The sequence below is a fragment of the Staurois parvus genome, unplaced genomic scaffold (genome assembly GCF_062004578.1).
Source record: "Staurois parvus isolate SC_StPar_1 unplaced genomic scaffold, SC_StPar_1.0 ptg000058l, whole genome shotgun sequence".
NCBI classification, from domain to species: Eukaryota; Metazoa; Chordata; class Amphibia; order Anura; family Ranidae; genus Staurois; species Staurois parvus.
Window position 1 is genome coordinate 449,983 of NW_028317854.1, and position 24,017 is coordinate 473,999.

The window sequence follows — 24,017 nt, forward strand, 5'->3', positions numbered from 1 at the left end:
TAAAGGGCCCAGTGGCGATTAAATACCACCAAAAGAAAGCTCTATTTGTGAGAAAAAAATGATCAAAATTTCATATGGGTACAATCAAAGTGCGGCAGCGCTGAAAGCTGAAAATTGGCCTGGTAAATAAGGGGGTATAAGTGCCTGGTAGGCAAGTGGTTAATCCGGGCCAGGAAGTCGCCGCCAAACCCCCATGGCGTTAAAGCAAATTCCAGGTAATCCCAGTAAAGCGAATCGAACATGTCAGATTTGTCTTTTTGTTTCTCCATTTTTTTGTGTCATATCAATGCAAACAAAAGAAATAAACACGAGAATGCCTAAATATTTGTAATTGCAACAATTTTCTGGGTGATGTGGTGCATTATCTGACAGAAATGCAGGGTGTCAATATTTTTGGCCATGACTGTAGTTCCCCCTCATAAGCTGTTGCTGGTCTTGGCACGTGTCCTTCTATCTACATATTATTTATTAATTGCAGGTACTTATGTAGCGCTGTCAATTTATACAGCGCTTTACATATATATTGAACATTCACATCAGTCTCTGCCCACAAGGAGCTTAGAATGTAAGGTCCCTAACTCACATTCATACATACACATAAAAGGGCCAATTTAGACAAGAGTCAATTAACCTACCAGCATGTCTTTGAAGCATGATAAACTAGGCATTTGTCTGTATAGAAACATCAGCCAAAATATGTTATGGCAATGGGATTGAGTCTTATTGTTCTTCCTATGTGTATAGCTGACCTTTTATGTAAAAAGGTAATTGTAAAATTCATATTACATTTCTATACAGTGTGAATGACCTGGCCTGAAAAAGAAATCGAAGTGGCAATTTACTTTCCTTTCTCTCTTCAGGGCTCAGTCCAGAATTTCTGTGTGTTTACATTTCTACCTCTCTTTAACTCAAATTTCCTCAGTAGTGTAATTCTAAGGTTATATATATGCCCTGTGCTGCAGACATGCTGCCAGAGAAACATCAGCTTTATAGTTGACCGTGATTCTTTGCGGATTCATTCATTCAGGGCAGCACAGTGGCTAAGTGGTTAGCACTTCCTCCTTGCAGCCTTAGGGTCATTTGTTTCAATCCCAACCACAGCACTATGTGCCTGGATTTTGCATGTTCTACCTATGCCTGTGTGGGTTTTCCTTTGGGTAGACCGGTTTCCTTCCACACTCAAAAGACTGCTGGTAGGTTAACTGGGTCCTGTCTTAATTGGCCCTAGTATGTGTATGTATGAATGTGAACTAGGAACCTTAGATTGTATGCTCCTTGAGGGTTAGGGACTGATGTGAATGTACAATACAGTATATATAGAGCACTGCATAAATTGACGTCGCTATAGAAGTACCTTTAATAAAATAAACTCAGGGGCTGTCCTTTTCTCCTAAACATATAGGTACTAATATGAAGATTTGTATTTGTAGACAAGTGTTTGTAAGTTAAAAGATTGGTCCCAGGTATGCTAAGTTCTTTCTGAAAATGAGCATTCATTGTTAATAAGTTAGTTTAATAAAATGTATTTGATGGTGCTTCAAATGATTGTTTATTTCTATGATGTTAGAACAGATATGATTAGTTCTTAAATATTGTCGTTAGAAAGTCTCAGTCAATGAAAATGATCACTCCCAAAGTCAAAAGTGCTTGTAAACCTAATATTCTAAAATTATTTGATGAAATTAAAACAGTCATGTGGATAATGGCTACATTGCACCATCACAATTGAGCCACAATGGTAAACCTAAAAATTCCTGAAAGGTTTTGCATCAAACACAAATAATCTGCTAGAGCCCTTGTGTGGCACATAAGTCATTGGTTGATTCTATCAGAGCCTAAGCACACAGGTTCATGGTAGAGTTCCTTTTGAAGAACACTTAGAGGTTTTTCGTGTAAAAACAGCTGTTAAAGTGATTGTAAACCTTCACCTTGTAAAACAACCCATTCTGTTTAAAATAGAAATTGAAGGGAAGACAATTGTGTATAGATATAAATACTGTTTTCCCTTTTTTATAAGTGATCACATTCCTTCTGTTCTCAGCTACTTAAGAGCTAGGGGAGGTGAAACAGCAGCACACTGATCTTTTCAGTGAAAGGCTGTGCAGGGGAAAAGAAGGTTTGTCAGCACAAGTCTGATCATTGGAGAAGAGCACACTGAGTTCCCACAGAACTTAGAGAACTTACTTCGCTGTGCTCTCCAGCCTAGTGTAGTCAGTTTTTAATAGGAAAGCAGAGGAACTGGCAGGAACACCAGAGATTTCTAACAAAGGAAGCAATACGAAGAGAACAGGATATTTTTTCATACAAATACATGGTACAGCAGGCGTATATCAGGAATATGAAATGTTTGGTTTACATATTATTTAATTCTAATAGCTGCATTTTGACACAGAACAGGATGTTAGCGCCAATATTTATCTTTAGCAATAGACCCTATAATATTTCCTAAATATCTAGAAATTCAAATTATGAGTAGAACTTGGTGCAGCTACAGATCCTTGATAACTTAGGGAACAAGCGGGCATCAGATCATTTGTATTAATCCACAAAAAATCCAAAACATGTCCATTATGTAGGAAGTAATAAAGGTTAATTTGTCACCAAACCTTGTACGATAGAATGTCACTGAAGTTATTCATCTATCTGTTATCACATGATTGCAGGAATAACCTCTGTAACTTTTGACTTTGCTCTGCATGTATTCTTAGGTTCCTAGCTAAAAACATGCTAGATGTAACATGTAGTGTCACTTTTATTTTATAGGTTAAGCCAGAAATATGTGATGATTTTCATCCCTGCACTTCCTGTAAGTTTTGTATGATATTCATTGGTGTTGTAGACTGACATATACAGTATACAAATAATAGCAAACCATGTGTATTAAAGTCCAACTTTTAGTAAAGCAGGAAAGGATTAGCACCTCTGTCAGATTTTTATAGCCTTACTGAAGAAGAGTGAAGAGAAACTGGACTCTGGTGTGGGTGATTTTAGTCTGATGTGATTGTTCTTTTTGAGGCAGCTTCTAAATATACAATGGAACCTGACATGGCCATCAGTGTAATGTCTCAAGGTTTGTATAAAAAGAGGATGACAAAGTGTGGTTGACGGTTAGCATAAAATGTAGTAATCATGTAAAAAACAGCCAATGCATTTCAAGGATTATTGATGCTAGACTGGAAAGGAAGGACTGGGCAAAAAAGTATTTAGCAATCTCGGGGTTAAACTTTTTACAGCACAAAGTGTGCTCCAGAGGCTGGTTTTTGCAGACCCCATGGAATCCATAAAATACCGTTTTTATATGATTGCTGTAGCCATTATCTCAATTTTATCTGGACTGTCAACCATACTCTGGTCCTCCCTTTTTCTGCAACCCTTGAGGTTTTATTGCTGTATATACACAAGTTAAGTGGATTTCCTTTCCTTATCCATGGGGGCACATTTTTAGTACAATGAGGAGCAGTTAGTCTTTTTTTATTACAATGTTGTGCCTTCCTGGCCCAGTGACAGCTACTCTCCCTATTTCTAGTACAAGTGTCACAGGGATGAAAATATGGGGTTACAAACACAAATAACTTACTGTATCTAAAGCACAAAAAAAGCTGGGGATTAGTTGTTAAAAAGGTAACCACATTCACATGATCTCTTATGTTCTGACTCAACTACAGGACCATAAACATTATCTCCAGCGATGTATACAGCTATACGACGTGGTGTTGAATCTATCTCTTGCATCGGGTCAGACAGTTTAACTCACATGTTAAGGAAGTCAGATGAGGAAACCCATTTGAATGTTCCGTTTAATGGAGAATAACCATAGGTAGAAAAACATTAATGTTGTAAGCCTCATGGAAAGATGCATTCAGAAAGGCAGGATACAGTGGAATGACTACCAGAGAGAGGCAGGGGGGAGGGATATACACAAGTACGGTAAGAGAAAGAGCTCAGCTTAGACAGGAGAAGACAGCTTAAAGACACACAGAAATGATAAACAAGTGATGGTCACAGAGAAACAATAGTAAAGCAAATAGTGTAACACAACACTCCCCATCTGAACTCTTTAGATTTCATAACTTCAAAATATATATATTCAATAAGTCCAATTCTGATGAATGTCTTGGAACCTGTAACAAGAAACATGCCACAAGCAAACATAAACATAAGTTCAACTACAGTACATGGCAGAACACATAGTAATCCAACATGGGACATCTTCAGAGAATACTAAAGTTCCAAGTAAATAACTTATGGTTAGCAGCAATGTACTCCCCGCTGTGCAATAGCGTGGCAGAGTGGTTGCATAAGTCAGTCACCTGGCAAAATAAGTACTAATTCTGTAATTGTTTGAGCAAAAGTTTGTGTTGATCCTCCCTTGATCTCTACCTTCCGGACCTTGTCATCATCAGTGGGCATAACTTTAGTAATAAGACCCATATGCCATTCATTCTGACAAACTTCCTTGTCCTTTAGGAGAATGAGATCTCCAACCTTGAGATTAGGCTTAGATTTCCCTATACGACCACCAACTATCCGTAGCTGATTGGCGTCAACTACAGAGTTTAGATTGAAGAGCGAACTGTTTTTGGACAATTCAGGTCCATTTCTGATTCTCTCAAATTCCTCCTGATACACCTCTTGTTGCACACAATGGATAATTACCTCTGCTGCCCGTGCAATATCTGCTGCTGTGGAGCATCCAGAACAAATGTGCCAACCATGACACTCTGATGTAGTGTTCTTTGCAAAGCAACGAGCAATGTGAGTTAGGTGAGCAATAGCTGTTACAGCAGATGACCAGGTAACAAAATGCTCAAAACAGTGTGACCACAGCTTCTGTTTTGTACTCACAGAAGTGTGAAGTGAGATGTTCACAGTTCTTATTTCCTTATCATCTTCGGGACTTACTAGTCCATAGGTGTCGTCAGTAAGGAGTGAGTAAAAGTTCTCACACAAAAACCTTGGCGACGAAAGCCATAAGCTGTTCTAAAGAGCTGCTGATGAGACGGCTCTGGTCTCACAGTCAGCTGGGTTGAGTTCAGTAGGGACGTAATGCCATAGACTTGGTAGAGAGAACCTCTTTACACGCTCTACCCTGTTGCTGACGTGCATGTAAAACTCTTTTGTTTGGTTGTATATATAACCAAGTACTATCTTACTGTCTGTATAAAAGGTGAAAGAATCAATTCTAGTGTCCATAGCACTTCGAATGACTTCGGCAATTTCTACCGCTAGCACAGCCACACAAAGTTCAAATCTTGGTATGGTATGTGCTGGTTTGGGAGTGAGTTTTGCCTTGCCTAGAACAAAACTACAGTGTGATTCTCCATTGATTCCAGAGGTCTTTAAATAGGCTACTGCAGCAATAGCTTCAACTGATGCATCGGAGATAATATGAATCTCTCTATGGTCAGCAGTTAAAATGGAAGTTGGAGCATAGTAATGTGAAATCTGAAGTTTTTCTAATGACCTCAAAGAACATCTCCACGTTTCCCACTTGTGTTGTTTCTCACTAGGTAAATGAGTATCCCAGTCTATGTTCTCAGTAGATAACTGTCTTAGCAGGATCTTACCTTGAATGGTAACTGGAGCAATGAAACCCAGTGGATGATAGATCTAAGGTTTGCTACAGACAGCATTTCCTTTGTTCTGGTGAGAAGATCGATTGCTTCTTTAGCAGATGGAAAGGATTTGAGTGCGTCATCAACATAGAAGTGTCTTTCAACAAATTGGCGGGCATCAGATCCATATTCCTTTTCTTAAGCCTGAGCCGTTCTCCTTAGCCCGTAAGTTGCCACTGCAGGGGAAGGACTGTTACCGAAGACATGTACCTTCATTCGATATTCTATCCCTTCCTTGTTGATGTCTTTGTCTTTGTGCCATAGAAAACTGAGGTAGTTTCTGTTGTCTTCTTTGACAACGAAACAGTGAAACATTAGTTGAATGTCGTTCATTACTGCTATGGGTTCTTGTCTGAAGCGGATCAGGATTCCTATTAGACTGTTGTTCAAGTTGGGTCCAGTAATTAGCATGTTGTTAACCTTCATGCTGAGCGCTGGAATCAAAGACAACTCTGATTTGGTCTGGTTTTCATGGGTGATACACATCAAAGGATGGAAGGTACCAGCATTCTTCTCCCTCCTTTAGTGGGGGTGCAGGCTCTGCATGATCTCTGTCAAATATATTTTGCATAAAGTCCACAAAGTGCCCTTGCATCTCTGGTTTCCTGCTTAAGTTGCTATTTAAGGAGGAGAATCTACTGATGGCCTGCTGCAATTTGTTGGACAATCTCTCTCTTGGGAGTGCTACCCAGTTATTGGAGTCGTCTTGAAAGAACTCATTGTCCATTACTCTGATAAATTCTTTGTCTTCCATTGAAGGAGCCAGTATATCATCTTCACTGGTTGTATTAAACACTGTAGAGTCCAGGTCGTCGTCATGGGGAGAGAAAGGGCTTGTGTTACCTGAGATACTATGCTGCCATTTGCAGCTGGCTATCTTCTTTCACCCAGTAGTGATGTGGGCATGGCTTAAAGTAAGTGTTTCAGCCATTTGGCAGAATATTTGTTTTTAATGCTGACACATTGGTAGGTCTCTTCATTTTGCCTATACAGACGATGCCTATGATGACCCAACCTAGATCTGTGCGCTGGGCAAATGGGGCATCTGGGGCTCCACTGACTTGTCTGTGTACCTTGTGAACCCTTGGAATGTCTGTTCGTAACAGAAGAAGGATCTGAACATCTTTGTCAAGTGGTGGTATCTCACTTGCTATTACCTTCAGTTGAGGGTGATGGAAGGCAACAGCTGGTATAGGGATTTCTTCCCTGTTAGCAGGTATCTGGTTGCACTCAACAAGTGTAGGTAGGAGTAATTGCAGGTTACCTTTGAGAGGAGATACCATGAGTCCATGAGCCATTCTTGCAAAAACCTCTGTAGTTCAACTACAAGTACCCAAGGTGTAAGGATGAGCCTCACCCTTTGTTTCAAATATATCAAACCGTTTGGATCTTGCAAGTGATCTATTGCTCTGATCATCTAAGATCGCATACACCTTTAGAGTCTTTTCTGGTTGATCTTCGTGGTATATGTTCATCAGACATATCTTAGCACACAACTTATTACAGCAGTCTTTCCCACAAACTTCAGTGCAGGATGAAGAAATTATGGTGTAATCAGGCACTTGATCTGTAACTCTTCTCTGACCTGGGAGGAGAGTTAACAGGTTGTGCAGAGCTGGGCTCAAGTGGATGGAGGGCTTGCACATGTTGTCTGAGCCACACTGTATGCACGTGATGGACATATTACAGTCCTTAGCCAAATGTTCGGTAGAAGCACAACACTCGAAACATACCACAAATGTCTTTAAAAGCTCCTTACGCTCTTCAAGAGGCTTTTTCCTAAAGCCGATGTATTTTTGAGGGGGTGTGGCTTCTTGTGAATGGGACACACTTGGTTAGGGTTTTCAATCTTCCTACTCTGTTTATTTGCAGCCACAACTGTGGTGAGAGTGGGGAGGATGTCAGTCTTTTTTCACGGATACAGGCCCTCTATGGTTCCTATAGTTGGCCTGAAGACTGGTACTCTTAGGAAAGGATAAAAAGAGACTACTTATCGTAGGAAAAACTTGGGTCGTTCTTGGTCTCTGCAATGTTCCTGATGAATTCGCAGAAGAAAGAGAATGGAGGGAAGGAAACATTGTTCTGTTTTTGTATGATGACCCTAGTGTGGACCATTTTTCTTGCAAACCATATGGGAGCTTGGAGACGATTGGGTTTACTCCTCTGGCAGTGTCCAGGTAGTTTTGAGTCTACCTTGGCTAGCTGAAGCTCAGGGAGAAGGTCACTCAATCTCTGGAACTCCTTGTTGTCCTTACCAGATGTCTTTGGGAAAGTTTCCAGACACATGAACAGAGCATTTTCTATAGCTTCTGGACTGCCATAACTATACTCTAATCGATCCTATGCAGCTGTGAGGCCTGCTGTAGGATTGCCCATGAAAACTGATTTTAATGTCTTAACAAGTGCGACAGATAGAGGACCAAGCCATCTGATCAACAGATCCAACTCTTCAGCAGCTGTAATACCAAGACCATTGATTGCAGTTCTGAAAGCACATTTCCAACTTATGTTGTTTTCAGGTTGGTCATCAAAACTTGTAAGACCAGTTTTTGTGAGCTCTCTACGAAGTATGTACCTCACAAACTCTGCTGTCTCAGTTGTCTCCGACTTTATGCAAGATGTTGGCTGAACGGTGCTGATTGTGCTATCTTTGACATCGCTGTTATAAGACAGGAAAATATGGTGCAGCAGATGCATTCTTGCGAGTGTCTTGCTTGAAGTCGGTTGCTCCAATGGTACATTTATTTGATGCTGTACTGATGACAGGAGATTGATAACTTGCTTGCAGTTTGCTCTGATGCTCTGTGACGCATGAAGGAAGGTTAGGTAGATAGGCTGGAAAGGTGTTGGAGTGATTTTGCATGCAGGAAGTTGCTGGAACCTCTTTAACTTGATGCTGAAAAGAAGTCTCTATGTTGTCAAGAGCATTGGAGAAGATAAGAGTGTACACTGCAGTGGTTTATAACAGTCTGTAGTGCATTTGAGGGGATGTTCCATATCCGCTATGGTTAGGTTAATGATGTCTTTCTCACTTGCACCTCTGTCTGCACTGATAGCTTGTTCTAGGACCCTTAGTTCTGCAATAGCTGTATCATGTTTACACTTTTCGTTTAAGATTTCTTTGTGCACAGCCATCCAGAGCAATGTGCCCGAGCTGACAGGGAGGAGAACTGTTAGTAAACAAAACAGTCCTCCTCCCCGTCGGAGATGCTCGGTAATCACTGGGCGCCGGCGAGTAATCACCTTCCATGACCCGGTGAATAACAGCCTCAAATGGCACGCCCCCTACCCAGAAATGCAAAATCGCGTATATATACGTGATTTTATGCACCCCTGCCGCCCTGTAGCAGTGTATCTGCTATAGGGCAGCGGGAAGGTAGTTAAGCCCAATTCTGTAAAACCTAACCACTTTGTGTAAATGGATATACCCGTATGTCCTAGGGTTTCAGTGGTTCTGTAGAGTAAAAGTGATCCAAGAAGCTATACAGCCTCCAGACCACTTTTACAGGGGGGCAGAAAAGGAGGTCACCCCCACCACCTGCCACCTTTCCCTTGCTGTCCTGTTCCACTGTGCAGTCCGGAACTGATGTAGGGGGGTTTTAGTTGCCTTACTTTAGAGATGGAGGAATTTCCATTCCCCATTCATCTCTATTGTGTATGGTGTATGAAACAGGAAGCGATGAGGATTTAGTCACTTCTATTTTGGTCTGTTACTTACAAGCCGTTACATGCTTGTGAGTCTCCATGCACACTGGGCATTTTGATAACGCTGGTAACGTTAGCTGTGTAAAGTCACATTAAAAACGTGAATTTTTCATTTTTTTTTAGCGTTTTTGCATTAGCATTTAGCGGGGTTTTGTCGTGCTTAGCTGCGTTTTTCTGCGTTTGCGTTTTTTAGCACTTTGTTTACAGAAAATTTTTTTTTTGGTAAGAAAAAGTCCAAAAATGCGTTTTATCGCGTTTTGCTGCGGCTTTCAGCATTAGAGCGTTTTTACAGCTAAAAAAACTCTAGAAACCCACTATTCCTGGGTTCTTTTTCCAGCCAAAAAACATTGATTACAGTCTATGTGTGCATGGATACATACAGTTGCAAGAAAAAGTATGTGAACCCCTTGGGATTACGTGGAGTTTTGCATGAATTGGGCATAAAATGTGCTCTGAACGTCATCTAAGTCACAACAATAGAAGAACACAGTCTGCTGAACATAATACTACACAATCATTAGATGTTGCCATGGTTTAATTGCACATAACATGTAAACATTCACAGTGCAGGGAGGAAAACGTATGTGAACCTTTGGACTTAATAACTGGTTGACCCTCCTTTGGCAGCAATAACCTCAACCAAACGTTTCCTGTAGTTGCAGATCAGACCTGCACAACGATCTGGAGTAATTTTGGACCACTCCTCTTCACAAAACTGTTTCAGTGTAGCAATATTCTTGGAATGTCTGGTGTGACTCGCTCTTTTAAGGTCATGCCACTGCATTTCAATTGGGTTGAGGTTCTGTGCTGTTGCAACCATTGTTTTGTTGAATTACTTGTATGCTTTGGGTCATTGTCCTGTTGCATCACCCATCCTCTGCAGAGCTTCAGTTGGCAGACAGATGGTCGTACATTTTCCTGCAAAATGTCTTGATAAACTCTGGAATTCATTTTCCCATCAATGACAACAATCCGTCCAGGCCCCGAGGCAGCGGAGCAGCCCCAAATCATGATGCTCCCTCCGCCATGTTTTACAGTGGGGATTTGAGGTTTGTGTGCTGTGCCTTTTTTTTCTCCACACATAGTGTTGTGTGTTCTTCCCAAACAACTCAATCTTGGTTTCATCTGTCCACAGTATAATTTGCCAGTAGTGCTGTGGAACATCCAGGTGCTCTTTTGCAAACTTCAAACGTGCTGCAATATTCTTTTCGGACAGCAATGGCTTCCTCCGTGGTGTCCTCCCATGTACTCCTTTCTTGTTTAATGTTTTCCTTATTGTAGATGTGTCAACAAAAATGTTAGCATGTGCCAGAGATTTCTGTAGGTCTTTAGCTGACACTCTGGGATTCTTCTTTACCTCATGCAGCATTCTGCGCTGTGCTGTTGCAGTCATTTTTACAGGACGACCACGCCTAGGGAGAGTAGCAACAGTGCTAAACTTTCTCCATTTGTAGACATTTGTAGACAGTCTGTCTTACCATGGACACATGAACATTAAGGCTTTTGGAGATACTTTTGTAACCCTTTCCAGCTTCATGCAAGTCAACAATTCTTGATTGTAGGTCTTCTGAGAGCTCTTTTCTGCGAGGCATGGTTCACATCAGACAGTGCTTCTTGAAACCAGTAAACCCAAAACAGGTGTGTGTTTTTTAAGGGCAGGACAGCTGTCAGCAACACATCCAATATCATCACACTGATTGGAGTCAAGGTTGGCTCACTCCTGGCTCCAATTAGCTCTGGGAGAAGTCATTAAGCTAGGGCCTCACATACTTTTTCCTCCCTGCACTGTGAATGTTTACATGTTATGTGCAATTAACCACTTGAGCCCCAGAGGATTTACCCCCCTTAATGACCAGGCCTTTTTTTGCTGTTTGGCGCTGCACTAATTCAAATGATAATTGCGCGGTCATGCAATGCTGCACCCAAACGAAAATTACGTCCTTTTTTTCACACAAATAGAGCTTTCTTTTGGTGGTATTTGATCACCTGTGCGCTTTTTATTTTTTGCGCTATAAACAAAAAAACCACAAAAATTTTGAAAAAAACCAATATTTTCTACTTTCAGCTATAAAAAATATATCGTAAACTCAAAGTTAGTCATAAATTTAAGCCAAAATGTATTCTGCTACATGTTTTTGGTAAAAAAAATCCCAATAAGTGTATATTGATTGCTTTGTGTGAAAGTTATAGCGTCTACAAACTATGGTATACATACTGTAATTTATGCCTTTTTTTGCTATACAGCGCTGCACTAACTCAAATGATAATTGCGCGGTCATGCAATGCTGCACCCAAACGAAAATTACGTCCTTTTTTTCACACAAATAGAGCTTTCTTTTGGTGGTATTTGATCACCTGTGCGCTTTTTATTTTTTGCGCTATAAACAAAAAAACCACAAAAATTTTGAAAAAAAACAATATTTCTACTTTCAGCTATAAAAAATATATCGTAAACTCAAAGTTAGTCATAAATTTAAGCCAAAATGTATTCTGCTACATGTTTTTGGTAAAAAAAATCCCGTGCATTAGCGGGCAAACTGGCGCTATCTAGGAGGGGCGCTAACACTATCGGAAGTCACCAGTGACACTAATACAGTGATCAGTAAAAATCTGTTCACTGTAATCAATGACACTGGTGACAGGGCAGTGAAGGGGTTAACTGGGGGGGGGGGAGGGGGGGCGATCAAGGGGTTAAATGGGATTTCTGGTGCACTAGCGGGCAAACTGGCGCTATCTGGGAGGGGCGCTAACACTATCGGAAGTCGCCAGCGACACTGATACAGTGATCAGTAAAAATTGGTTCACTGATCAGTGACACTGGTGACAGGGCAGTGAAGGGGTTAACTGGGGGGGGCGATCAAGGGGTTAAACGGGATTACTGGTGTACTGGCGGGCAATCTGGCGCTATCTGGGAGGGGCGCTAACACTATCGGAAGTCGCCATCGACACTGATACAGTGATCAGTAAAAATCGGTTCACTTATCAGTGACACTGGTGACAGGGCAGTGAATGGGTTAACTGGGGGGGGGGGAGATTAAGGGGTTAAATGGGATTACTGGTGTACTAGCGGGCAATCTGGCGCTATCTGGGAGGGGCGCTAACACTATCGGAAGTCGCCAGGGACACTGATGCAGTGATCAGTAAAAATTGGTTCACTGATCAGTGACACTGGTGACAGGGCAGTGAAGGGGTTAACTGGGGGGGCGATCAAGGGGTTAAACGGGATTACTGGTGTACTGGCGGGCAAACTGGCGCTATCTGGGAGGGGCGCTAACACTATCAGAAGTCGCCAGCGACACTGATACAGTGATCAGTAAAAATTGGTTCACTGATCAGTGACACTGGTGACAGGGCAGTGCAGGGGTTAACTGGGGGGGGGGGGGGGCAATCAAGGGGTTAAACGGGATTACTGGTGTACTGACGGGCAATCTGGCGCTATCTGGGAGGGGCGCTAACACTATCAGAAGTCGCCAGCGACACTGATACAGTGATCAGTAAAAATTGGTTCACTGATCAGTGACACTGGTGACAGGGCAGTGCAGGGGTTAACTGGGGGGGGGGGCGATCAAGGGGTTAAACGGGATTACTGGTGTACTGCCGGGTAAACTGGCGCTATCTGGGAGGGGCGCTAACTCTATCGGAAGTCGCCAGCGACACTGATACAGTGATCAGTAAAAATTGGTTCAGTGATCAGTGACACTGGTGACAGGGCAGTGCAGGGGTTAACTGGGGGGGGGGGGCTATCAAGGGGTTAAACGGGATTACTGGTGTACTGCCGGGCAAACTGGCGCTATTTGGGAGGGGCGCTAACTCTATCGGAAGTCGCCAGCGACACTGATACAGTGATCAGTAAAAATTGGTTCACTGATCAGTGACACTGGGTGACAGGGCAGTGGAGGGTTTAACTGGAGGGGGGGGCGATCAAGGGGTTAAACGGGATTACTGGTGTACTGGCGGGCAATCTGGCGCTATCTGGGAGGGGCGCTAACTCTATCGGAAGTCGCCAGCGACACTGATACAGTGATCAGTAAAAATTGGTTCACTGATCAGTGACACTGGTGACAGGGCAGTGCAGGGGTTAACTGGGGGGGGGGGGCGATCAAGGGGTTAAACGGGATTACTGGTGTACTGGTGGGCAAACTGGCGCTATCTGGGAGGGGCGCTAACTAAATCGGAAGTCGCCAGCGACACTGATGCAGTGATCAGTAAAAATTGGTTCACTGATCAGTGACACTGGTGACAGGGCAGTGAAGGGGTTAACTGGAGGGGGGGGGAGGGGCGATCAAGGGGTTAAACAGGATTACTGGTGTACTGGCGGGCAATCTGGCGCTATCTGGGAGGGGCGCTAACTCTATCGGAAGTTGCCAGCGACACTGATCAGTAAAAATCGCTTCACTGATCAGTGACACTGGTGACAGGGCAGTGAAGGGTTAACTGGGGGGGAGGGGGGGGGGCGATCAGAGGGTTAAATGTGTCCTAGAGTGTTCTAACTGTAGTGTAGTGCTTGTGTACTCACTTTTTGGATGTCTTCTTCTCTGTCTGGAACGGAATGTGTCCTGGCAGAGAAGAATGACATCATATCCTGCCCTGTGTGTATGTCAACTCAGGACAGGATAGGACAGGGACCGATCATGTGATTTCAGCCAGAAATCACTGGCTGAAATCTAATGATTGATCCCTCCTGGATCAAATCGTGTCACCCGCGGGTTGGCGGGAGCGCGCGCGCCCCCTGCCGGCGAAAGTGTTGGGAGCGCAGAACCCGTTTTTAAATGTGGTTTTGCGCTCCACTGCCGCCCTGCACACGTATATACACGGTGACAGGGCGGCAAGCGGTTAAACCATGGCAACATCTAATGTTTGTGTAGTATTATGTTCAGCAGACTGTGTTCTTCTATTGTTGTGACTTAGATGACGTTCAGAGCACATTTTATGCCCAATTCATGCAAAACTCCACGTAATCCCAATGGGTTCACATACTTTTTCTTGCAACTGTAGGATAACATGCTGGGGGGTTTACTGGCTGTAGAAAAAAACATCAAAAGCCAAAAACAGCAGCTTTAAAAACGTCCAGTATGCATGAGGACTAAAGCATCTGATTAAAGCAATATCAGTTCGATCAGATGCTTTTGAGAGGAGAGGGGAGATCTCTCAGTAAAGAGTACTTGTCACTGCCCATGCTATTACAAGGGATGTCCCCCCCTTCCCGTGCTAAAGTAAATGCATACGTAGCTACCACAGTGATTACACCACACATGTGAGACATTGCCGGGAATGTCGGAGCGAGAGCAATAATTCTAGCACCAGACCTCCTGTGTAACTCTAAACTGGTAACCTGTAAAGGCTTTTAAAGTGTCAACTATGGAGATTTTTATGATGGATAAATATAGATGGCCCAAAGAAAAACAAATATAAATATATAATATTCACACTAAATTAAATATAATGAATAATGAAAAAAATATATATAAATATACTACCAGCTGCAAATCCACCCTATGACCATAAAGTGTGCAAATATTAAAACAAACAATTTGCGCTAGTAAATAAAAAGAAAAATATATTTGTGAAAAAAAGTTTTGAGTCCCATAGACCATATAAAGTCACATAAAGCAATTCTAAATTACTGTGGTTGATGAAAAAAATATATTTGCAAACAAAAATCCACCCAAAAAATGTAGTCAGTCCTCCACCAAATAAACTAAATAAATCAGCATAAAGCGCTTTTTGCTCTGGGAGCGATGAACAGCAGACTGATGAGACAATACTTGGCTTTAAACAGGATATCCAGGGAGCAATACTCTGCAATCGCCAATACTTGGCTTAAGAATCGATATCCAGGAAGCAATACTCTGCAGTAGCATGTGTCACTAAATAGATCCACTTCTTATAGACACCACCATATCCATAGGATGTTTAGAAACACTTGGAAAAAAGAACAAAAGCTCATGGTGCAGTACCCTTTAAAATCATCTCCTTTAATACAAACACATTGCACTTACAAGAAACGCTGCCCTGACAGACACCAGCATAAACAGCATATCCAGATCAAGTAAAACGAACCCAGCAGCCTCGCACATGCGCCGTACTGACTATTGGGAACGTAATGACATCACATCAATCAAGCCCCTCCCTACGCGTTTCATCTTTGAAGTTCTCACGGAGCGGATGGATGTGAGACGTCCCATCCTCGTTATAGGCGAGGCTGCTGGGTTCATTTTACTTGATCTGGATATGCTGTTTATGCTGGTGTCTGTCAGGTCACCGTTTCTTGTAAGTGCAATGTGTTTGTATTAAAGGAGATGATTTTAAAGGGTACTGCACCATGAGCTTTTGTTCTTTTTTCCAAGTGTTTCTAAACATCCTATGGTTATGGTGGTGTCTATAAGAAGTGGATCTATTTAGTGACACATGCTACTGCAGAGTATTGCTCCCTGGATATCGTGTTTAAAGCCAAGTATTGTCTCATCAATCTGCTGTTCATCGCTCCCAGAGCAAAAAAGCGCTTTATGCTGATTTTTATTATCAGCATATAGCTCTGGTGAGTTTATTTGGTGGAGGACTGACACAATTTTTTTGGTGGATTTTTGTTTGCAAATATATTATTTTCACCAACCACAGTAATTATGTGACTTTATATGGTCTATGGGACTCATAACTTTTTTCACAAATATATTTTTCTTTTTTTTTTACTAGCGCAAATTGTTTGTTTTAATATGGAGAGTTTTAGTTACTGTAGTTTGTCTCCATTCAAGGGGGTGGGCAAATTTTAAGTGGTACGTGTTTATTTATCGATTTACTCCATGTAACATCATATTTTATTTTACCAAAAAATTGGATATTATTGTGTGTTTGTGTGTGCTAAAATTAAATAAAGTGTACTGTTGCCTGAAAATTTTGCAAATATCATGTGACATAAAAAAAACTGCAACGGCCACTATTTTTCTTTATCTTTATTTTTTTCTCCTGGGCCATTTGCTTTTGGAAAATATATAATGTTTGGGGGTTCTATGTAATTATCCAGTAAATGCAGGTTTTTACATGTATGTGAGAAGTTTCAAATTTGGCTTGGGCAGCAAGTGGTTAAAAATTACCCCTCACAGAGGGGCTGCACCTGCACTGCAGGAATTAACTGTTTATTTAATCTAGGGGACATTTTTACATGGTCATCTACTTCCTCAGCAGATTGCACTCCCCTATACTCTGGCAGAGGACTCTCCCTCAGCATCATCCTGTCCAATGCAGGGCTATGAACCCTGCATTGGTCTTAATGATGTCAGGATCTTAGACCGCTGGACCAGATGCTGTGGGGACTGGTCTGCCAGTGCAGGTCTAAAAAAGTCCCCTAGATCTAAAAAACAATTAACCCTTGCAGTATACAAGCAGGGATAACTTTTAGGTTTCCCAAAGTGGGGATTTGAAATGTATTTTTTTTGTCTTGCCGCTGTGAGGTATTTCTAAAATTTAAATATCTATTTACAGGCAGTTTTCCTTTACCAGCTGCAGACACGATATTTACAGAACCAGGTATACTCATATAATTTACCTTGCTTTTTTCTGTGCAGCAATCATTTTATAGAAGGCAGAGTTAACTGCTAAGGATTCACTTTCCCACTCATTACCGGACACTATATTGTACAGAGGAATAGGGTATGAAGAACCTCTTTCTGAATAATAGTCACAGAGATGATCTGCAGTGTGCCTGTCTGCCATCCACTCTTTATTTTGTCCACACATCTCTAGTACTGCTCTGGGGCTTACCAACTAACCCAGAATGGCGGTGGACCCTTTGTTCACCTTCTTCTGTTCAGTCACACTAAGCCGGGTTCACACTGCATCCAACTTTGAAATCGTGCGACTTCACTTAAAGTTGCTCATTTTTAAAGATGCATGTCAGTGCAACTTCAGGTGCGACTTGGAAGACATCTGTGTAACTTTATTCACAAATGTCTATGCAAGTTGCACCTGAAATCGCAAAAAGTAGTGCAGGAACTACTTTCAAAATTGGTGCGACTCTGACTAAGTTGATGTTGCACCGATTTGAATGGTTCCATTGCCAACAATAGGGTGCGACGTGTCATGCGACTTGAAATAGTCACATAGTCTATTAGTCACATAACAAGTCGAACCAGGGCTTAAGGTGTTATTCCACCTTTGCAGCCATATAAGGATAAGACCTACTTTAAATTTGTTACATGTTCCAATTCACATAGTCTAACTTGAAAAATATATTTAAACTTGATGCTTACCTATTTCATTGCTGAAAACCTTTCTTACCTTTCTCTTTCTATGTGGGGGGCCGTGGGTTATATCTACCATAATTAAAGCTGTTTATACTGCGCTGACAGATCTTATTATCAATTGTAAACTTGATGTGCACACTGTCTCTCCTAACAAAGGGTTAAAGATCTCAAGGCTTGGATGTTACATTGTATGTTAATGCACTTTTAAACCAGTCTGTCCTTAAATCTGTCTCTAATTTCTTTAATTGCACATTTCAGGCTATAATTTTAGGTGTGCTGTGTGAATAAGAAAACCTAACAAATGTATGTTGGGAATTTGCAAAATTTGACTGCAAAGGTGGAAAGACACTTTAAAGTGATACTAAAGCTAAAAATATTTTTTACCTTAATGCATTCTTTACATTAAGATTAAAAAAAAAATTCTATTTCCCTGTCCTCCCCCTTCCGTGTGGAAGAGAGGGGAGAATAGATCCAGCACTGTGCATGGCTGCATTTTTTCTCCCCTTTCTTCCTCTTCACACAGTACTCGAGCAGTAGCAGGAACAATTGGCTCCTGCTGCTGTCAATCAAATGCAGTTAGGAGGAAGTGGGGGTGGGGCTATGTCCCTCTGTGTAAGGTTATGGAGAGTAGCTCCATAGACATACAGCTTTTGATAGCACAGACATAGTAAATGGCTTGCTATGGGGACACAAAGAGGAGGAGCCAGGAGCGCCGGCAGGGAGCCCGAGGAGAGGATTGGGGCCACTCTGTGCAATACCACTGCACAGAGCAGGTGAGTATAACATGTTTGTTATTTTAATTATTTTTTTTCTACTTTAGTAACACTTTAAGAGTCACTTAGTCCTGTAAGGTAACATGGTCTGATTGCTGATCTCACTTTTCTCCTCTGCAGTGAAGCCTAGTCATGGACTGGTCCTAGCTGGTGACTGAATAGTAAAATAACAGAAGTACATTGATGAGTTCTCTGTGTTATTAACAGGACAATGCATAGCAGTAGAACCCTTTATGGTTTACAGCATGCTTCTTCCTTTGTGCCCCTCTTCTTCCTGTTTGAATCATACTATGCAGTGGATTGCAGGCTGCTAACATAAGGACAGATTAAAGTGCTATTTTTTAATATTTAAGGATTATTAAATGTATACATATCTGGGTTTACTGTGGGTTTTTAAATATGTTGATGGTTCTAATTACTACTGTTCCAAGGTATTTACTTTGTAGTTTGCTTTTATCTTTTATTCTAGAATATAATATGGCCACAGGTTATAACTGGTTTTGCAGTAAACCTCATTAATGTTGCTGTGAATGCCATCTTTATGTATGGTTTAAAGCTTGGAGTTGAGTAAGTATTTTTTTTTTTACACAGTATTACTGTATGTTTTTTATATAAATCCACACTAATGAAGTATGTCCCATGTGTTTAGGTTGGAGTTTTGTACAACTCTAAATGGTTATCACTTCCGCCTGGCAGTACTCGGGTCGCTGGTTCAAATCCCAACCACGGCACCACCTGCCTGGAGTTTGCATTTTCTCCCTGTGCCTGCATGGGTTTCCTCCGGATACTCCGGTTTCCTCCCACGCTCCAAAGACATGCTGGTAGGTTAATTGGCTCCTGTCTAAATTGGCCCTAGTATGTGTATGTATGAATGTCAGTTAGGGACCTTAGATTGTACGCCCCTTGAGGGTTAGGGACTGATGTGAATGTACAATACATATGTAAAGCACTGCGTAAATTTATGGCGCTATAGAAGTACCTGAAATAAATAAATAAATAACTCTGACTTTCATTCATGCCAGTACACTGCAGTCCATACTACACCTCTGGTTTTGAGAGTTAAAATCTCAGCAGGAGTCACAGTGGATTGCTTACATACCAGGTTTTCCATTCAGTAAACATCTTGCATTATTTTCAATCAATGCAAGACACTGTGTTTGGAAGGAGGGAGAATATAAAGGTTATACACCCCTTCTCCAATCAAAGCACTGGATATTTAACACTGATAATGCTGCAACTTAGACACATGTGATATACTTCAGTAGTTTAAATACATTTTTACAGTGCACAGACATCTTTCTGAATTATGGGATATATATACAGGATCAGACTGCTTTCAAATCCATGATAATTTATGTCATAAAACAGTGGTCACAACTGCAAATGCATGATGACATTATACAGTGACATTTTCTAGCTCCTGGCTTTGTTTGAACTAAATACATATACAGTATCTATCAAGCTGAAAACATATTTACACTTCACTTGTTTTCTTTCAGTTTTTATTTTTATTCTTAGAGTTAATAATTCTTAGGGTTAATAGGCCCAACTAACATGCATTGCTTAAATGTGTTTTGTAACATAATTCTGTTCTTTCTTGTGTAGTTAAAATGCTTTTATTTATTTTTTTATAGAGGATCAGCTTGGGCAAACACAGTATCTCAGTTTGCAATGTCTGGTGTTCTATTTGCCTATATTATTAGGAAAAAACTGCATGTATCAACTTGGGGAGGTATGTGAGTCAGTATAAAGCTCACTCAGCTATATCTGTATAGTAAATATCCAGAAGAAGATTGTCACATTTTTGTGTACTGCATTTCATTTGTTATATTATCTTTGTTAGGTTGGTCCACAGACTGTTTACAGGAATGGGGCTTATTTATGCGCTTAGCGATCCCCAGCATGCTCATGGTGTGCATTGAGTGGTGGAGCTTTGAGATTGGAGGCTTTTTGGCAGGTGCGTTGCAACCCTACATTTTCTTAATCTCCTGCTTTCCAGTAGCCAGCAACTGAAATATGTGGCTTTGGTGCATCATATACATTGGCAGAGAATTGCATATGCTTGGAACTCTCAGCAATGCACTGTTACTGGGGACAAAGGATAATTACATTAGTGAATGTTTATCACCAATATTTTTTGTTAAGTCAGTTTTATTTGATTTTTTAAATACATTTTTAACTCATGTAGCACACTGGGAGTGTGATACACATGCCCATAAAAACGACTTCAAAGTACACAGGGCATATGTAGTACATCCAGTCCTTTTGCCATGGCAATCCCCCCCCCCCCAATCACACTTGCCAACAATCCCCAGCTCTTAGGCTCGGTTCACACTAGTCCAACTCCAAATTCTAACTTTTTTTTTAAAGTCGCTGCAATGTTTTTTTGATTGAAAAGATACTTTTATTACAGAAGCATCAAAAACAACATGATACTTGTAATCGGGGTACATCTCACCCTGTACTGCGACGCAGCGCACCACATTGCAATACAGTTCCAAGCATACAATAAATACATTCAGGAATAAATACATTCCCTCAGCGGTATGATGCCTGACATGATGTGCGTGGAGGACGAATCTCCAGACCACCACGTCATGCATAACGCCGCTTACCCCAAAAACCGTAGCATCCTAATACACAATACTTTTCCTAATGTCATAAAATCATGCAAAAACGAAAACCGAACGTTACAGTCTACAATAGGCATCGGGTGTGTGGGGGGGGGGAGGGGGAAAAAAAGGGGGAAACACAGGCCCGAAGCTTTATTGAAGGGACAAAGACACGCAAGGGGGAGTAGGGGGAAGGGGGAATCTTCAGACGTCCTCTTCCTCCTTAAAGTCCATCAAGGTATAGTCTCTGAGCAGACTGAGGATCAGTCTGCGCCAGTCCTCAATGGACATCCTCTCCCGCTGGTGGATGAGGCGCTTTCTGGCGCACCATAAAGCGTCCTTAAAACAACACAGCACCCGCCAGGCGCCGTCAATGTCCTCCAGAGAAAAAGTCCCAACAGAATAGTCCATTCAACACCCCAAAGTGAGTGATGACTGTCTGTGGTACAAAGTCCTTGAGTTCAGGTTCCAGGGCCCCCAACAGGGCCTGAGCAAATGAACACTCCCAGAAAACGTGGTGAGACGTTTCCTCATGGATGATGCAGAAGGGGCAGTGTCTGTATCTGCTCAGGTTCCTGGCATGCATAAATGTCCTGAGAGGCAACCCCCCCTGGATTGCCATCCATGCCAGGTCTTTGTGCCTGTTGGTGAGAATGTTTGAAGAAACATTCCTCCAGACCACCTTGCAGGTGTCTGAAGGCAGGCCTGGAACCGACTCCAAAATGTCGCTTCCTCTGATCAGCTTGTAGATGGTCTTTGGCTTCCACAAGTCAGGCTTGACTCCCTGCAGCCCCTGCTCCCTGATGAACTTGAAGGTATCCAAGTAGTACCAAGGAGTGTCCCAGTTGTAGGGGATGGAACTATCCCAAGTGTCCCACCCGAGGGACCTCCAGAGAGGCAACAGGAAGAAGCGAGACATTGCGTTCCCGCCAGAGTCCATAATCCGTTTGGGCAAAGTTCTGCGGATGCAGTTGCAAGCAAAGAACACCCTCAGTTGGGTGGCGATGTCGGGCACGCCCTTACCGCTCTTGAGGGGTTCCTCGAACATAACTGCCCGCTTCACTCTGTCCATCTTGGAGCCCCAGATGAAGTGAAACACCGCCCTGGTGATGGCCTTACAGGTGTTGACCCGTGGGGGCCAGGCCTGGGCGAGGTACTGCAACACAGGGAGAATCTCGCTGCGGAGTACCAGTGTCTTCCCTTCGATGGAGAGGTCTCTGAGGCTCCAAAGTCCGAATTTCTGCCGCATTTTAGCCAGTCTCTCCTCCCAAGACTTTAGGGCTGCGCCCTCGACACCAAACCACACTCCCAAAATTTTCATGAAGTCTGTCTTGAATGCAGAAGAAGGCAGGAACCACTTTCCGAAGAGCATGACTTCCGACTTCCCGCAGTTGACCTTTGCCCCCGAAGCTTGGCCGAAGTCCTCGCAGGTCTGGACGAGCAGATGGAGCGCTGGTTGGCACAGAACACCGTCACGTCGTCCATGTAGAGCGAGCACTTCACTTCCCGTCTGTCTGGTCCCGGTGCGGTGATTCCTCCGATCTCTGGATTCCGTCTGATGCATTCGGCGAAGAGCTCTATACAGCAAACAAAAAGCAGAGGTGAAAGAGGGCAGCCTTGTCTGACCCCGGAGAGGACCGGGAAGGGGTCAGTTTTCCAGCCGTTCACCTGCACGGAACTGCAAATGTCATTATACATAATATCCACATACGAACAAAACATTTCCCTGAGACCAAACTTGCGCAGGGCTCTGCACATAAACCCATGGGAGACACGGTCAAAGGCCTTTTCCTGGTCAAGACTGACCAGGGCCGCGTGCACACGGCGGTCCTTGATGTATTGGACCGTGTCCCGGACAAGCGCAAGGCTGTCCGCAATCCTGCGGCCAGGAATGCCACAAGTCTGATCCGGGTGGATGATCTGTCCGATGACAGCCTTCGGCCTGTTCGCCATGACTTTGGCAAGGATCTTGTAGTCCACGTTCAGGAGAGAGATGGGACGCCAATTTTTCAAGTCACATCTCTCCCCCTTACGCTTGTACAGGATCGTGATCATCCCCTCCCTCAGCGAAGGAGGCATCTTGCCCTCCACCACCATCTCCTCGTACAGCTCGAGCAGGTCCGGGCCCATGAGGTCCCACAGCGCTACATAGAGCTCTGCTGGGAGACCGTCGCAGCCCGGGGTCCTGCCTCGCCTAAAGGATTTAGCGGCAGAGTGCAGCTCCTCCAACGTCAAGGGGGCGTTGGTGGCCGACAAACCTGCAGGATCAATAGCGTTAGAGATACCTGACAAGAACCTGTCGGCCGCTTCCGTGTTTGTTTCTTTGGGGAAGTAGTAGTCGCTGACCACTTCCATCACGGCCTCCTTCCCCTTCTGGAGTGTTCCAGTCTTGTCGCGCAGCTCAGACAGGGGTGTGTGTCCTGAGTGGAGTTTCCTGAAAAAGAAAGAGTTACACTTCTCACCTTTCTCTAGATGCTCCACCTTGGCACGGAAGACAATGTGCCTGGATTCTTCCTCAAAGTGCTTTTTCAAGCTCTTCTTGGTGTCCTCCAGGTCTTGCCTCACGTCCCAGCCACAGTGATGAAGGTCCTGCAGGGACTGCAGCTGACGCTGCAGCCTCCTGAGTTCCCTCCTCCTGGCACACACTTGCTGGCGTCCCCTGGCCTGAAAGAAGCTGCGCAGCTTGACTTTCACGAACTCCCACCAGTCGCTTACCTTGGGAAAGAAAGACTTCTCCTCTCGCCAGGCACCGTAGGTTTCCCTGAGCTCCTCTAGCAGTTCCTCATCGTCCAGCAGGGTGCAATTCAGCTTCCAGGAGCCTGGGCCCGGGGCAAAGCCCTCTCCCAGATCACCTTGAAAGTGAATGGCCCTGTGGTAAGAGAAAAAGCAGGGAACCATGGAGAACCCGCGGTGCCTGACTGCCCTGGAGGTGAGCACAAAGTCGATCCTGGAACGCACAGATCCGTCGGGGCGGCTCCATGAGTAGTTCACGGAACCGCGCCCCACGGATCCCACTGCGTCCTGCAGGGAAACCTCTGCAATCACCTTCCGGAGCAGCTTCGAGGTGGCGTC

General features: G+C 43.1%; 1 protein-coding gene across 2 annotated transcripts in view; it reads left to right on the forward strand.

Moving 5' to 3' along the window:
- LOC149469839 (multidrug and toxin extrusion protein 2-like) overlaps positions 1–24,017 on the forward strand; it is a 76,384-nt gene that overhangs the window by 15,391 nt on the left and 36,976 nt on the right. For both annotated transcript variants that reach the window (XM_089668437.1, XM_089668436.1), the window contains exons 5-9: positions 2,764–2,806; positions 16,800–16,844; positions 18,803–18,900; positions 19,968–20,065; positions 20,177–20,290. In XM_089668437.1, the coding sequence (XP_089524563.1) occupies positions 2,764–2,806; positions 16,800–16,844; positions 18,803–18,900; positions 19,968–20,065; positions 20,177–20,290 (398 nt within the window). The remainder of the gene's footprint in view (positions 1–2,763; positions 2,807–16,799; positions 16,845–18,802; positions 18,901–19,967; positions 20,066–20,176; positions 20,291–24,017) is intronic.